Source organism: Theropithecus gelada, chromosome 7b, assembly GCF_003255815.1.
Source record: "Theropithecus gelada isolate Dixy chromosome 7b, Tgel_1.0, whole genome shotgun sequence".
Taxonomy (NCBI): domain Eukaryota; kingdom Metazoa; phylum Chordata; class Mammalia; order Primates; family Cercopithecidae; genus Theropithecus; species Theropithecus gelada.
Genome location: NC_037675.1, coordinates 1669194 through 1686025, shown reverse-complemented (window position 1 = coordinate 1686025; position 16832 = coordinate 1669194). Strand labels below are relative to the sequence as shown.

The 16832-nt window shown below is 39.0% G+C and overlaps 1 protein-coding gene across 6 annotated transcripts in view; it reads left to right on the top strand.

Annotated features, from left to right (window-relative positions):
* Positions 1-16832, top strand: part of SH3GL3 (SH3 domain containing GRB2 like 3, endophilin A3) — a 167789-nt gene that overhangs the window by 101111 nt on the left and 49846 nt on the right. For 4 of the 6 annotated variants that reach the window (XR_003120464.1, XM_025391819.1, XM_025391821.1 and 1 more), the window contains 3 exons: positions 6194-6262; positions 12142-12214; positions 15773-15916. Coding sequence is in view for 5 of the 6 variants with exons in the window: in XM_025391819.1 (XP_025247604.1) it covers positions 6194-6262; positions 12142-12214; positions 15773-15916 (286 nt within the window). In the remaining variant the exon portion in view is untranslated. The remainder of the gene's footprint in view (positions 1-6193; positions 6263-12141; positions 12215-15772; positions 15917-16832) is intronic. The other 2 variants (XM_025391823.1, XM_025391824.1) reach the window with 1 other exon arrangement.

Below are 16832 nucleotides of genomic sequence, written 5' to 3'. Positions count from 1 at the left end.
TTTTCCTAGTATGTACATTTTGTCTTTTCAGTCTTTCTATGTGTTGTGTTTTAGTTGTGACTCTTAGAAGATATATATAACTAGCTTGTTAAAATTCACTCTATTATTGTTATGTTGAATTTAATCCAGTTATATAGATAATCATTACTGATCTATTTAGACTTATTACTATCTGATTTTGTGGTTTCTATTTGCCATTCCTTCTTCCTCCCTCTCCCTCTATTCTCCCTTGTTTTCTTTTGGATTGAAAAATACTGGTTTTCTAACAGTGTGCTGGTATGGATACTATGTTATAACATGCATAGTACTATATGGATATCATAGTTTTGTGTTTTTAGGAGTTACCATTAGTTATATAACACAGATACCTGCTGTGCATTATTTTAATTATGCCTAAAGTTATACCCATTTCTCACCTCCTCCTGAACACACATGAATCTTAGTGTGCTTGAAATATTCACTCAACACCCTTCCCCATTTCTGTGTTATTATTGCTTAAGGTTTTAATTTTACCCTTGTGTAAACTCAGACACATTGGTTTTTGCTTGTTTGTTTGTCTTTACTCAATGATAAATTTACCACCATAGTTTCTCAATTTCTATTCTCACCATTGTTTCCTATGGTCCATACTTTCCCTCTTAGTTTGGTTTTTATTTCCTTGATGTAATACTTTAGCATCACTGTTATTTGAGTCTGTGAAGTCTGAATGTGTCTTTATTTTGTAGTGTGATCTCAGCTCACTGCAACCTCTGCCTCCCAAGTTCAAGTGATTCTCCCACCTCAGCCTTCTGAGTGGCTGAGATTACAGGCATGTGCCACCACATACAGCTGATTTTTTTTTTTTTTTTTTTTTGAGATGGAATTTCACTCTCATTGCCCAGACTGGAGTGCAATGGCGTAATCCCGGCTCACCTCAACCTTCATCTCCCGGGTTCAAGCGATTCTCCTGCCTCAGCCTCCTGAGTAGCTGGGATTACAGGCATGCGCCACTACGCCCAGCTAATTTTGTGTTTTTAGTAGATGGGGTTTCTCCATATTGGCCAGGCTGGTCTCTAACCCCTGACCTCATGTGATATGCCACTTTAGCCTCCCAAACTGTTGGGATTACAGGTGTGAGCCACTGCACCCAGCCTTGCTCTTAAACAACAGTTTAGGGAGAGAGAAAATTCTAGATTTTTATTGCACCACCACACCCGGCTAATTTTTGTATTTTTAGTAGAGACAGGGTTTCACCATGTTGGCCAGGCTGGTCTCGAACACCTGACCTCAGGTGATCCACCTGCCTCAGCCTCCCGAAGTGCTGTGATTATAGGCATGATCTGTAATCCTGTGCCTAGCTGATTTCTTTTTAGCACTTTGACGCCGTACCTTCATTGTCCCTGGCATCTGCTGTTGCAGAAGAGAAATCTGCTGTCAGTCTTATTGTTGCTCTGGATGTTTTTTGCCCCTGTGATAGTTTTAGGATTGTTTATTCTTGAGATTTTGCTGTGTCTGGGTGTGAGTTAATATTCATCTTGCATGGTACTTGAGTGTACTTCCAAACTGTAGACTCCTAACTTCCTTCAATTACAGAAGAGAAAAGAGCCATTTTACTCGTAAATACTGATGCTCCTGTATTCTGTTCTTTTTTCTGGAGTGCCTGTTGGATATATCTTGGAATCTCTCACTTATCCTTCATATCGATTAACTGATATTTCATTAAAAAAACTCTTCGTCTCTGTTTATGTTCTTTGAGTAAATTCCTTAATATTTTCCAGCTTGCCAGTTCTTTCCTGATTGTGCCCAGGCTGGAGTTTGTCCCATCTATTGGGTTTTTCATTTTTATGACTATATAATACTTTTTTTTTTTTTTTGAGACGGAGTCTCGCTCTGTCACCCAGGCTGGAGTGCAGTGACGCGATCTCGGCTCACTGCAAGCTCGGCCTCCCGGGTTCACGCCATTCTCCTGCTTCAGCCTCCCAGGTAGCTGGGACTACAGGCGCCCGCCACTATGCCCGGCTAATTTTTTGTATTTTTAGTGGAGACAGGGTTTCACTGTGTTAGCCAGGATGGTCTCGATCTCCTGACCTCATGATCTGCCCACCTCGGCCTCTCAAAGTGCTGGGATTACAGGTGCGAGCCACCGTGCCCGGCTATATAATACTTTTTGTTTCTAATGTTTTATGTCTATCTTTAAAATTTCTGTCCTTTTGTATAATTGCTTGCTCTTCATTAATAGAAGTTATTCCTTTATCATTTTAATCATATCCTAAACACACATTAAATAGTCTTTATTACATTGTTTCATAAAATCGTTTTCACTAGAAGTGAATTCATGTTATGTTATGTTATGTTATGTTATGTGATTTTGTTGGCTCTCTTTCTTGGTGTTATATTTTATTCATGTGCCTTAGAATTTAGATCTAGGATGAATTTTAATTTTAACCTCTTTTGTGCTCACTTCTGTCTAGTGATTGTGGCTTCTTCCACCCAGCTTTCCAAGGCCCCAGTACAAAACTGTGGTTTCCGTTCTGTGGTGATACTGGGGATATCTGGATCCAGTCACAGAGCTGGAGTGGGGAGGAGGTGTGACTTGACTTACTCTTTGTCCTTCAGTCTCCTTGGGCCTGCAGATTGCCACATGTGGTAGCATCAGACAGAGATTTACATCTGAATTTTTTTTTCCAGCCTCATTTGCTTTTCCATCCCCAGCTGTAAGCAGAACTTGAACCCAGACTCTGGTCTCATGGAGCACTATTTTAGATCGATTTGTATTCAGCAGGAACCAGACTGCTGGCTGTCATAGCCTGTGTGCAGGCAAGAGCCCAGCAGGCCTGAGGCCTCAACCTTGTTCATCATGTTGTGTTTCTGTTCATTTTCAGGTTCACAAAAATGTTTATTCTGGTTTTGAGCATTGCTTATCTTTCTGGTTTTCTTTTTTTGATATTTAATCTATCCTTGCTACATATTGAAGGCATAAGGAGTACATATTTTGATATTTAATCTATCCTTGATTTGTATTCAGAGCATAGGGAGTGCATCAGAGTTGAATTTGAATAGTCATCTTACCAGAAATAGAAGCTTGAGTATTTATATTTAGCTTCCCGCACCTAAAGGAAATAACCCTGTAACCCTGGAATGAGGCCAGGTGCCCTGTAGGAATCATGTCTCTTTTTTATCTTTCTATCCCAAGTACCAGTCATGTCCCTGCACATAGTAGATGCTCAACAAACAATATTTGTTCCTTGACTGACCTCTGAAATATAATTGAGTGGCCTAAACAGCTAATGCTATGTGTGTATTTATACTTAATGTATCAAAACAGCTAAACATCACTGGGAAATTCAGGAAAAGCAGAAACGAATGATGACTCTTACCTGTGACTCCTGTTGAAAATGATCCCATATGTTGTCTTTTCAAACAAGATATATTCATGTCACTAGTTTCTGTTCTTGAAAGTAGAAACACTACTCCTTCTATTAGACATTTTGGTTTCTGAAAATAGAACAAGTAAAACCTGAATGAGTGAGAACTGGTTCGGATTAAAGAGATTTCGGGTCTAACTCTCCAAGCCAAAGGGATTTTCAAATAGTTATTTTAAAACGTGGATCTACGTGTGGGCTTCTGTGGTTTCAATAGTCATAGGAAATGGCAGGCCTCTGTATCAGTCGGCTTTTGCTATATAACCCACCATCCCAAAACACAGTGACTTAAGACAAAAAAAATGTTCATTTAGTTTATGATTCTGTGGGTCAGCAATTTGGGCTGGGAGCACTGGGTGGGTGCATGTGCTGGTGTGGCTGATCGCTGCTGGGTTCAGTCACCTGTTGCCGGTCAGCTGCCAGGTGAGCTGAGGGCATGATGGTCCGAGGTTGCTCAGGTGGGATGGCTGATCTCTGATCCACATTATCTTTCATTCTCCAACAAGGCAGCCCAGACTTAGGTGGAAGTAGTTACAGTGGACCTCACAGAGTGAGCAGAAGTATCTGTAGAGCCTCTTTGTGAGTACTGATTGGGACTTTATAGCTATACAGTGTGGTTTACACTCTTCTATTGGCCAAAGCAAGTCGAAGGGTGGAAAAATAGACTTCTTAATGGGAGGAGGTGCAAAGCCTGTGACCACCTTTGCAATCTACCATGGCGACAAAACGTGGAGGTGCCACTCCTCACTCCAGGAGAGATTGTGTAACTTTCCTTAGATTCTCAGGCTATTACCTCCAAAGTTGAGAACCAATATGTTGGATGATTTCACTACTGAATAACAACAACAAAAATGTTTAGGAGAGTTAACTGCTGATGGATACATCTGTTACAACACTGCTTGGTGTGTGGAAATGAAATTCTTGATTTTTTCTATTGGAAGTTATGCCTTGTATCAAGGCATTAGGATAATTCTCTCTGACTTCTGTACTCAATCTGAAAAGTAAGAATTCTTGTCCAGTGTACCAGATAACTTCTGTTATGTAGCAAACCACCCCAATTCAGTGGTTTAAAGCAATACCGTTTATTGGACTCCTGTTCCCATGCCTCAGCAGATGGGGCTGATCTTGGCTGGGGTCTCTTACGTTACTGCAGTCACCTGCAGGTCAGCTGAGTGGCTCTGATTCTGAGGGTGGACTGGTTGTACCTTGGGGGGTGTCTGGGCCACTTGTTTCTCTCCATTCAGTTAATTTACCTGGGCTTGTTTACAGGGTAGCAACAGTGTTTCTAGAGAGTGAGTGGAAGCACACAAGATCTTTTCCTGCCTAACTAGGCTTGTTTCTGTGGGGTCAAAACAAGTTACAAGCCCAGCCCAGATTTACTAGGTGGGGAGATAGACTCCAACTCTAGCTGGGAGAAACTATAAAGACGCAGGACAGGGAGGTTGGAGAACCCTGGCCAATTTTGTAGTCTTCTCTAGCTATTGTCTTCAAGAAATTCCTTCTCACACTTCGAATTTAAGTAAAATACTGTCTCCACTTATATTGTTCCTATTAAATAGTAATACCGCATGTGTGTAATAGTAGTAGTAACTACATTTGCATTTAAAACAATCTGCAATCTTTTCACCATTAATTGATGGCACCTCCCTTACTATGAATTTGAATATTCATATTACTATTTTAAGGGCATAGATTATGTTAATGTATTTTGCTAAAGAAAATGATTGAACGTATTTTTTTCTTCCAATTTGTCTTCCTTGTTCTTTAATCCAACCCTACTGGTGGCAGACTTGCTTTTCTAAAGGGTTTCTCTGTGTTTGATGAAGACTCTTTAGGGATCTCTAACTTGTACCCTTTAGCTTGGCATTTGAGAATCTGTCTGCTCCGGGCGTTGTGTAAGTTTCAGATTTTATTTTCGTCCATTCTCCCTTGTGCGCTAGTTTTCACAGTTAAACACAATTTATTGATGTTTTTTGAGCACATTGGCCATACACAAATTGTCCTCAGCTCTTGGGCAACATTTTTGGTTGTTACGTGTGTGTGTGTGTGTGTGTGTGTGTGTGTGTCCATGCTTGCAGTACTGGCCTTTAGCAAGTAGAGACCGAGGATGCTGCTAAACATCTTGCAGTGCACAGGACAGCCCCCACAACAGATAATTATCTGCTATAAATATCAATAGAGCCGGGGCTGAGAAAACTTGCCGTATCCATTCCTGCCCCTGGCTCTTTTTTCCATGGTGCCTCATCCCAGAAGGCCTTTTCTTCAATGCTGCCCGATGAAATGTTCCCTGTCCTTGAAATGCCAGCTCAAATGCCACATCTTCTAGGAAACAGATCCTGCATGAACCCACTCCCAATGCTGTGGGTTCTCAAAGTCCATTCTGTGCATCACTGAAGTGACTACCACTTAGTGCATTTACAATAATTTGTCTCTAGTACTATTATTTTTTAATGGTTCTTATTCTTTCCTTGTTTTTTAGTTGAATGTGTGTTGACTCTTTGGGTGAACTGTGTGTTCCTTGATGACAAGTATCTCTCGTGTCTTTGTCCTACAGCACTTACCATGTGTTTTACACATAGTAGGTGCACAATAAATATCTGTTGACTGCATGAGAAATGTATGTCTTCCTATGCCTTTAGATATGGTTACCCCTTCCAACAATTTTCTTAAAGGACTTAGTTCAAAAAATCCAACAAGTTGAATCCAAGTTTGTTTCTGTTTTTAATAATTTAGGTAAAAAACTGTGACAAGAAATCATTGTACAGTGCAATTATTTATGTTTATTTCTGCAGCTATTTAGTGAAAAAATAAGTGGTGCTGAAGGAACTAAACTAGACGATGAATTTCTTGACATGGAAAGGGTAAGAGAGCATTTTAATTTGTAAATTGATTAGAAACTGACTTTCATTGTGATATGAGATATACTGCTATTGTAAAGGATATTCGAGTGGAAATCTAGGATGTTTAAATATAGGTGTGGATTATGCAGTCTACGAGGCAATGCTTTCCCACGTCCCAGCCCAAATCAGGTCCTCCCCCTGTAGCTATATCCAGTTTGCGCAGGTCGAGTAATGAGATCGATGTGGCTAACTGGTACCCTCTAGTGGACAGAAGTCTGAATGTGCAAAAGATGGGCAATCTTGGCAGTTACTGCAAGGCCAAAGTAATTGGTAGTATATATTTTGGAGAATCAAAATGTATTTCTGGGACAAGATTTTTCAAATGCATAATGATTTATTTACCATGTGGAAGACTCGGGTTCTGCTCCCATGTGTTGCAGGAGCTGCATAGCAAACAACTTTTATCCTGGTTCTGCCACTAGAACCAGAGTGTGGGAACTTGGATAAGTGAATTCATCTTTTTGAACTGATACAGAGATGATAAGTGTGCCCCGCTTGTCTCAAATGGATTTTGTGAGAATTATGCAAACATTAACATATTTGAAATAACTTACAAAAAATATGAAGGGCTTGGGACAGAAATGATTGTAACATGCTCCAAAGAAAAATGGTATCGTCTCTGTCCCTTAACATGTTTCCCAGTCAGCTGTGTGGAGTTGCTCATGTGGAGGCAGAACTAGAACCACCAGTATTAACAACATAGTGTTTCTTTCCTCATTGTCTGGGCCCTTTAAACATAGCCTTGTTTTAATAATTAGACACCCGCCCCGCCCCCTCTGTCAAAGGAGAGAGGGAGGAAATGACACAAGGCGTCCACCCTCAGGTGTAACATCAAGGCTGCAGACACAGTAGGTAGCAGAGATGTGAGCAGGTACTGGGGGAGGAAGTCCAGGCCCAGGCTGTCCACCGCCCGGGAGAGTATCTCCTCAGGATACCTTGGCTCTGGCCAGCTCATCTTCCAGGGAGTTCTCTGTTCTCTGGATGAGAGCTATTGAGTGTCTAGAAATGTTAATGCCTTGAGGGGGAAAAGCTTATTTTGTTTTTGCTCTTGAAAAAAATTAATTTCTGAACCTTTAAACCATGGAAACATGTTCACACCATTGACATACTTTAAATTACTTTAAAAAACTCTTAATATACAAATATGTGATGTATAGCTTTGTTACTAACAAAATGATTTAGTTGAAATGTTAAATTTTAAAGCATTTTTCAAGAGTTTCAGTTTCAGTTAATGGATTGAGATCCTTCTTGCTTACCTGCTTTTACCTCCAAAAACCCCAGTGAGTTACAGAAGAAACATAAAGTCTATTATCTGTTTTATTGCAGCAGTGAAAAGCATGGAAACATAACAGATGACCAGAAGTTTTAAAAACCTTCCAGAAGAGATGCATTAGATGATATTAGACCCACCTAAAAATGATACAGAAATGCCAAAGTAGTGGGAAAAAATATTCTATAATTAATGCTAACAATATAAAAATAGAGGAACAATAGTAAAATCATAATAAAATTTGATGCAAGAAAAGCACTAAATTTAAAAAAGCTTTTTAATTATAAAAAGATACAGTCAATGTAGTCTATCAGGAAATTATAATGGTTATGAACCATTCTGCACTACATAACATAGCATTTGAATTTGTAAGGTAGAAGCTGTCAGAAATAAATGGAGAGTTGATAAAAATATAAGTAGACTTCACATACCTCTCTCATAAAATAATAGATTAAACTGACAATAATCAATAGGCTCATGGAGGATTTGCATAAAATATGATTAATAACTTTGATTATAAATAAATATAGATATCTGCATTCCCCAAATGGAGAATGTGCATAGTTTTCAAATTCCTTTGGGACAAATATGGTAATCAATTATGTACTAAGTTATAGAAAAAAAAAAACTCGATAAATTTCCCCAAGTGATACCATAGAACACAAGAAGTATAAGGGAAGGTAGAGCTTCTAAATTCTGGATGTTTGGAAATTTAAAAATATGTAAGAGTAATTCTTAGTTTAAAGAGGAAATGGAAAGTAAAATGACGTTATTTAAGCATGAGTGACAATTCTTTATGTCAAAGCCTGTGATATGTGGCTAAACTGTAAATGTATTTAAAGAAAATAAATGTTGGGAGAAAGTGAATAAATCATGCAATCCAAGAAGCTAGGAAAATAACAGCAAGTTAAATTACTCTAGGTAGAAGGTAGAAATCAATATGGATAAAAAAAGAGATTAATAAAATAGAAAACAATAATCACAAAAGATCGAAACTACAAAGCCAAGAGCTTTAGAAAAGCTGTAAAGCAACAAACCTCTACCGAGTGTGGCCAAGAGGCAGAAAAAGGAAAAACACAAATAAATTACATAAAGAAGAAGAAAGAGGATATGCCCACTGATAGCATTTTTTAAAGAGAATGCCGTATATAAGTGTCAGAAATGAGAGTTGCTAGCAGCTGTCTTACTCAGGGGCTGGGCCTAAGGGAGTCAGTGGCACAGCCCTTGGGACACCTCATGGGCAGGGTGCCAGCATTAAACAGAAATTCCAGATTTAACTAACCAAGATGCTGCCATACCAGGTTGACTTCACAAAAATAATTTTTACCACTCTGCTTTCCTCTATTTTTCTTAATGGTTTAGCAAGATATTTTCATAGCATTTGGTAGATGTGAACAGACACATACACACACACACACACACACACACACACAATAGTGTCCTTAGTTATTCTAGGAGGGAGATTTTGTTTGTTTTTAAGCTACATGAGTTTTTGTTGTTTTTTTGTTTGTTTGTTTGTTTGTTTTTAATGCTCATCTTGACTCCATATTAGCCAGCATATTTACTCTTCAATTTGTAAAGGGTTTATTTCTAGTTTTGATGCTTGAGCTGGTGTGGAGGCAGCTCCAGTATGTGCATGTCAGGGCCTATGAGGCCCTTGCAAGTTTTTGGTCATTTGTTTCTTGGGCTTTTTTGTTTCAAAAGATATAAAAAAAGATCTGAAGTAGAAAATGTCCCCATTCTAATTCCTCTCATCATCATCATCATCATCATCATCATCTTCTTTCGGAAGTGACTCAGCTTTCTGATGGCTTTTCATGTCCAAAAAGTTTTGTATATATCAAAGGGAACACTATGTTTTAACTAATATCTAATTTGTTACATTATAAATCTAAAATCTTCAGTTTTCTTAAGCTTTAAGCTGAACTTACGAATCTTATTTCCAAATTTAGTAATTTTGCTATAAGATGATAATCATTTTAGTTAATTTTCATTCAAGGTTGCATTAATTAACACATAAGCTTAACAGATTCAATCCTTAAATATTTACCACCAGTTCTATAATTAAGTAAATTCCCTTAGACATTTCAAGCTATAATCACAAAGGCAATGTATAGGACTCCCTCAAACTTCACATAAAATCTATTAACAGCATTTTCCTAAGCCCTTAACATTTCTTGTGACTAATAAGACATAAATATCTAGGTTATCGGATTCTCTTAAACATTTTAACGATCTTGGCAAATAGCTGAACGTACCAAAGAGATCTCAAAGTCACAAAACTTGTTACTAGGCCAAACGCACACGCACATGCCCACTTGCACACACAGCACACGTGTATCAGTAATATAGGTTTGACTCCTTTTTTTTCTTTTTTATCATTTCTATACTGTCTTTTAAAACTTTCCTGGGGCTCCAGATTAATTTATTTAGTCCAAATTAATGTATTTAGCTAAGGGGAACAAATGCGATTTCAGGCAGGATAAGATTGCTTGCTTGCAAACTTGTGACCCTGGCAGGATCATAGTTCTCTAAATTACAAAAATGATCTGTCTTCTATTATAAATCACTCTGCAGCTTGCTTTCTTCTTTTGTATGTACTTTGAATGTCGATCCTCCTTATTTTTTTTCCTTATGATGAAAGAGTATTCCTTTACTTGGATGTTTCATAATGTATCCAATCAGTCTCCTATTGATTTCCATTTTCAATATTACATAAGATGGCCTAACAAACATGTTTTTCCTTCACTGCAATTTGCTGGTGTGTTTCTAAAAGGTTAAATCCTTAGAAGTATAATACCTGGCTCATTAATATGTCCATTAATAAGAACTTCTCCCTTGACCTCCAAAAACATATCATTTTGCATTCCTGTTGTGTATGAAATGACCCATTACTCCACACCCATATAATACCTGATATTGAGTATAACTGATTTTAAAAATGCTTTTATCAATCTGGAGAATGTAAAGTATCTCCTTTTTATTTACAGTTCTGAATATTTTTTTCAAATCTTTGTAGGCAGCTTATGTTTTTCCTCTTTACCTTCTTTCTTTTTAAGACCTGGAGTCTCGCTCTGTTGCCCAGGCTGGAGTGTAGTGGTGTGATCTCGGCTCACTGCAACCTTCTCCTTCCAGGTTCAAGCGATTCTCCCACCTCAGCCTCCCGAGTAGCTGGGATTACAGGCACCCATCATCATGCCCGGCTAATTTTTGCGTTTTTGTAGAGATAGGGTTTCACCATGTTGGCCAGCCAAGTCTTGAACTCCTGAGCTCAGGTGATCCACCTGCCTCAGCCTCCCAAAGTACTGGGATTACAGGTGTGTGCCACCATGCCCAGCCTTTTCCTTCTTTCTTGTTTGTTTAAATGGGAGTTTTGAATATTACGGACACTAACCCTTTGTCCTTTGTATATTTTTGTTTGCCACTTTTGGCAAATGTCACATACTGTATCTTTTCGTGTTCAGTTTTTGAGTTTTTATGGAGTCGGAATTTTGGTCTTTTTATTTATGACATTTGAATTTCAGGTCCTGGTTAGAAGTTTCTTCCCACTCCAGTATTTCAAAATACTCTCCTCTATATGTTAGTCGTTTTATAGTCTGGTTTTTTTAGGTTGATATTTTAAATCATGTATATAGTATGAAGACTCACTTTATCAGTTTGCCAAATTTTAACAAAAAAAAAAGAAAAAATTGAAATTATGATGGGATTTGGATGAATTTTGCATGTTAATTTGGGAAGAATGCATATCTTTCCAAAATTGAGTTTTACCATCTAAGAATGTGGTTTTTCAAATAGGTGTTGTGAATTTCTCATAATGGTTATTCTTTGTTATTACATTTTTATTGCTTTTATGAATGAGATATTTTTCTTTACATTTTCTTTTGGCCTATTGATGGTATAAATAAAGCTATTGCAACTTGCATTTTAACTTTATTGTTTATTCCCATATTAGCTCTCTGGTTAACTAAGAACCAGAAAGTCCAGGAATGGTTTTGCAGAAGGAAAGATTCAGTCTTAACCAGAAAGGGTTAACTTTCAGGGAACGTTTGGAGAAAACTTTGATGTTAACATCTGACCTAGCACAAATGAGTATGTTCATTGTATTATAATACTAATGATTATGATTCTTTTATTGTTGATTACTGAGGCAGTTGCTAATATGGATCATTATTGTGGCATCCTTATATAAGTATAGAAATTCAAGTTCACCCAGCAGATAAGGAGAGTTTGGTTCATGTCTAGTGTTAGTTTTGAGAGACTTCCAAGTATATCTGATGATCTAGTGGAGCATAATAACTTTTCCAGATTTTCTAAATATTACCTTAATATTCATTTTAATGTTAAAAGGAAAAGTAAATTAATGTTCTCCAACATCACTGGAAGGAAGTGATGTTCCAAAAATCAGAAAGTGAGAAAATATTGCATCTCCCAAAAATGTTGAAAACGTTCATTTGGATTAAAATCATCATAATGGTGTTAGAAAAATTAAATTAATGAAAATTACTCCTCTGTTCTTTTGTGAATTTATTGAGTTTGTCATTTACTAACTTTTTTAAATTTTGCTTTTAAGAAAATAGATGTTACCAATAAAGCTGTTGCAGAAATTCTTTCAAAAACCACTGAATATCTTCAGCCAAATCCAGGTAAAGTTGAAATATTCTCTTGTTCATTTGCTGTCACAGACCCTAATAATCCATGTTTACTTGGTGTTTAGTTGACATAATGTAGAAACAATGTCATCTGTGTCCCAATAATGAAATTCAGTTTTTAAAGCTGAGTCTCCAGTGACCAAAGGTAGTTGCATTCAGTCCTATTGATGAGAAACAGAACATATATTTGTGAACTTCAGTTGACGTCATCCGAATGGAATGCTGGTCGTAGCAACAAGGGAGCACTGAGCAAAGGTTTTTTTATGAGTTGCTTCAGAAAGCCACTAAACATTTGGCAAATATTTTCTTACTCCCTTATTTCCTCTTTATTCCTCTTCATAATTTTTTAAAAAAATTCTGCCCTTGTGTACCATATACATAGAGGTATGTTAATTTGAAAGAGCTTTCTCTTCATGGCTTAAATGCTGGAGAAACAAGATGTAGTGAATACGAAAGACTGCATAAATCCAGTGTCACATCAGCTTCTCCACTGAAGGTCTGGGTTTCTAGGTCCCCAAGCAGCATCTATTGATGAGATTTTCCCAGGTTGTAAATTATAAGAACCAATAGAGGGCGCCCAAGCCTTGAATTCTGTGGATTTCTGAAGCCGCCTTTCCTTTTTAGGAATTTATTGTTTGCGTGGAGTTTCTGTGATTCCCTTGACTGTAGGAATCAGCACAAACCTAACCATTTGAAAACTGAGAAAGTAAAAATTTAAGAATATAAATTTTATTAGATGTATCCAGGCAGGTCTAAAGTTCTTTACAATTGTGTTGATGATGATAGCTTTAAAAACCATAAAAATGTATCTTCTCCTCCCTGGCCACATGAGTGATTGAAATCAGCCCCACAGATTGCTTTTCCTGATATATCAGTCAACAAATATTTATTAAGTGCTTTCTCTGCACTAGAGGATTTTGGGGTGCTGGAATACACTATGAAATCAAACAAATGTTTCACCCTCAACCAGCTGACTCTTGAATGGGATAAGGAGGTATTGGCCAACAATGAAAGTGTCCACTGGCTAGAGGTCTCTGGTTATTCCTAGAGAAGAGGCAGCCCTAGCAACCTCTTATCCAGTTTAATGGCTGTTACCCATATGCCTGCTGCATCCCATACCCCACTCCAACAGCGGGAAAGATGGGCAGAGAGAGAGAGAAAGAGTGTGTGTGTGGTGTGTGGGAGTGAAGCCTTTGGGCCTGGGGACCTGGAGGATAAATGCTTTGAGGATAAATGTGAGGTTCAAAAGTCCAGCACTGGCCAGGCACAGTGGCTTATGCCAGTAATCCCAGCGCTTTGGGAGGCCAAGGCATAATGATTGCTTGAAGCCAAGAGTTCAAGACCAGCCTGGACAATGTAGCAAGACTCTATGTCTACAAAACATTTTCGAAATTAGCCAGATGTGGTAATGCGTCTGTAGTCCTATTTATTCAGGAGGCTGAGGCGGGAGGATCGCTTGAGCCCAGGAGTTTGTGGCCGCAGTGAGCCGTGATCATACCACTGCAGTACTGGGCAACAGTTGTTGTTTCAAAACAACAACAAAAAAGGGTAGCACTGTGAATGTCAGGTGAATGTAAGTGGTATTCACAGTGCAGTCTATTGCTGGAAATGTGGAATCTTAAGCTCAATCCAGACCGATGGGAATCACTCTACATTTTAACAAGATCCTTGGATTATTTATGTACACATTAAAAATTTGAGAAGCACTGATTTAAAATACGTTAAAAATAAGTACAAAATTATTAAAGTAGAAAAAAAATGTATCTCTTGACTACCTAAAAGTATCTCAAATACCACAAACTAGTATGTGATTCACTCTCTCACGTACAGGATGAAATCTCAAATCCTTAGCTTGGTCACATTTTCATAGTCACATTTTCAATCATAGTCACATTTTCCCATAGCTGTCTCCCACTTTGTCCTGTATTAATATCTTTTTAGGTCAAACAAGCCTTCTCCTTGTCTACTGATTATGCCACAGTATTCCTTCTTCTACACGTTACTGACACTGTTCTCTGTACTATTCTCTGTACTTTCCATCTTTCTTCAGCATATTGCTGCCTTTCCCTTGCCCTGCACCACACGGGACTTTATTTTCATAATTACGTCCTGTATATTCTGCCTCCCAGTAGCTAGACTTTGAGCTCCTTGAGGGCAAAGGCTGTCTCTGGAGTCCCGGTAATGAGCACAGTGTGTTGTTGCACAGGGCCCAGTGCAACAATGAGTAAATACTCAGTGCCTGAGTCAGAGGAAGGAAAGGAAGGTAAGACGCAGTGATGCCCATCACCTCCCTAGGGAGCAGGGGCTGAGCTGCACCTTGGGACCAGCCACACAAGGCTAGCATTCACTAAGGGTGGGTGGTCTGTCTCCTCCTATGATTCTGCCTCCTAAACAGCAGCACCTACCTCCCATAATACTGAGAATCATTAGGCTGAATCAGTCCTTGGGAGCACAGTGTGTGTGTGTGTGTGTGTGTGTGTGTGTGTTAATGACCGGTTGCTTGTTTGAAATATCCTCCTTAGGCCGGGCACGGTGGCTCAAGCCTGTAATCCCAGCACTTTGGGAGGCCGAGACGGGCGGATCATGAGGTCAGGAGATCGAGACCATCCTGGCTAACACAGTGAAACCCCGTCTCTACTAAAAATACAAAAACTTAACCAGGCGAGGTGGCAGGCGCCTGTAGTCCCAGCTACTCGGGAGGCTGAGGCAGGAGAATGGCGTGAACCTGGGAGGCGGAGCTTGCAGTGAGCTGAGATCCGGCCACTGCACTCCAGCCTGGGTGACAGAGCGAGACTCCGTCACAAAAAAAAAAAAAAAGAAAGAAATATCCTCCTCAGCAATTCCATTTTTGTTTACATTTAAACAAAAGAAAAAGCATATCAGTGTCACACAGGTGTCAGTGTCTGACTTCACGTGTTAGCAGCTGCAAGCTTTCCAAAGGGTCTCACTCAAGGGGTGGTGCTCACAAAAGCCTGGTCACTATTATTTGAAGTCAGCAATGTGCGCCATCATTTCTTTTTTTTGAGACTAAGTCTCTCTCTTGTCCCCCAGGCTGGAGTGCAATGGGGCGATCTTGACTCACTGCAACCTCCGCCTCCCGGGTTCAAGTAATTCTCCTGCCTCAGCCTCCCGAGTAGCTAGGATTACAGGCATGTGCCACCATGCCTGGCTAATTTTTTGTATTTTTAGTAGAGATGGAGTTTCTCCATGTTGGTCAGGCTGGTCTTGAACTCCTGACCTCAGGTAATCCGCCCGCCTTGGCCTCCCAAAGTACTGGGATTACAGGTGTGAGCCACTGCGCCCAGCTGATGTGCGCCATCATTTCTATGGTTCATCGTGGCTGTGGAACAGTGCACTTAGCACCCACCTTTGTAAAGAACCTAGAAAATTACGTGAGAAAATTAAATAGTTTACACACAATTGTTTCAGGCCTCAGGTCTCTGGCATTTTGTTTAAGGTGACCTCAATTTTGGCAGCTGCATTTATTAAATGCTATGTACCTGTCACTCCAACTTGTAACTTTAAAGAATTACAAATGACAATGTTTTTAAGCATACAGAGCTAAGCTAGGAATGCTGAACACTGTGTCAAAGATCCGAGGGCAGGTGAAGACCACAGGATACCCACAGACGGAAGGCTTGCTGGGGGACTGTATGCTGAAATACGGGAAGGAGCTTGGGGACGACTCCACCTTTGGTGAGTTATTCCGAGATCACCTCAGGGAGCTGAGAACTCCTCCAGTATGGTTTTAGGTTATGCACAAACCCTTCAGTTTAACAACCTTTATTATTTTTCCATATTACCAAAGTAATACATGTTAATTGCAAGAGGTTTAGAAAACATAGGTAAGTAAAATAAAGAAAAATGCTAACATCACCCATAATCCCATACTCACTGATAGGCCCAGTTAAACTCTGTTGTGTATCTTCTCTTTTTTTTTTTTTTTTTTTTTTTTTAAGGAGACAAAGTCTATGCCCAGGCTGGAGTGCAGTGGCGCGATCTTGGCTCACTGCAACCTCTGCCTTCCAGGTTCAAACAATTCTCATGCCTCAGCCTCTCAAGTAGCTGGAATTATAGGCTCAAGCCACCATGCCTGGCTAATGTTTTGTATTTTTAATAGAGACAGGATTTCACCATGTTGGCTGGCTGGTTTTGAGCTCCTGACCTCAAGTGATCTGCCCACCTCGGCCTCCCAAACTGCTGGGATTACAGGAGTGAGCCACTGCACTCGGCTTGTTGTGTATCTTTTATGCCTTGTTTGTTCTTAAATGTATTCATATGTACTTTTAAAAACCACACTAAGGCTATAGTACATATACTCCTCGGTAACACTGACTATATAATGATCCATATCATAAAATAATTAATCTTCCATGATATTGTTTTTAATGGCTACATAATATTCCATGTATCATAGTTTGTTCAGTCAATCCCATTTACTAAATAAATGTTTCTTTATGTAAAAACATTTTACATAGCATTTACAATAACTGTTTTCGTAGGTAAATCTTTGGGGATATCCAAAATTATATTCTTTGACATAATTTAGATAACATTTCTAGTATAAAATTGCTGAGTCAAGGGTATGCTTCTTTTGGCCTGGTGCGGTGGC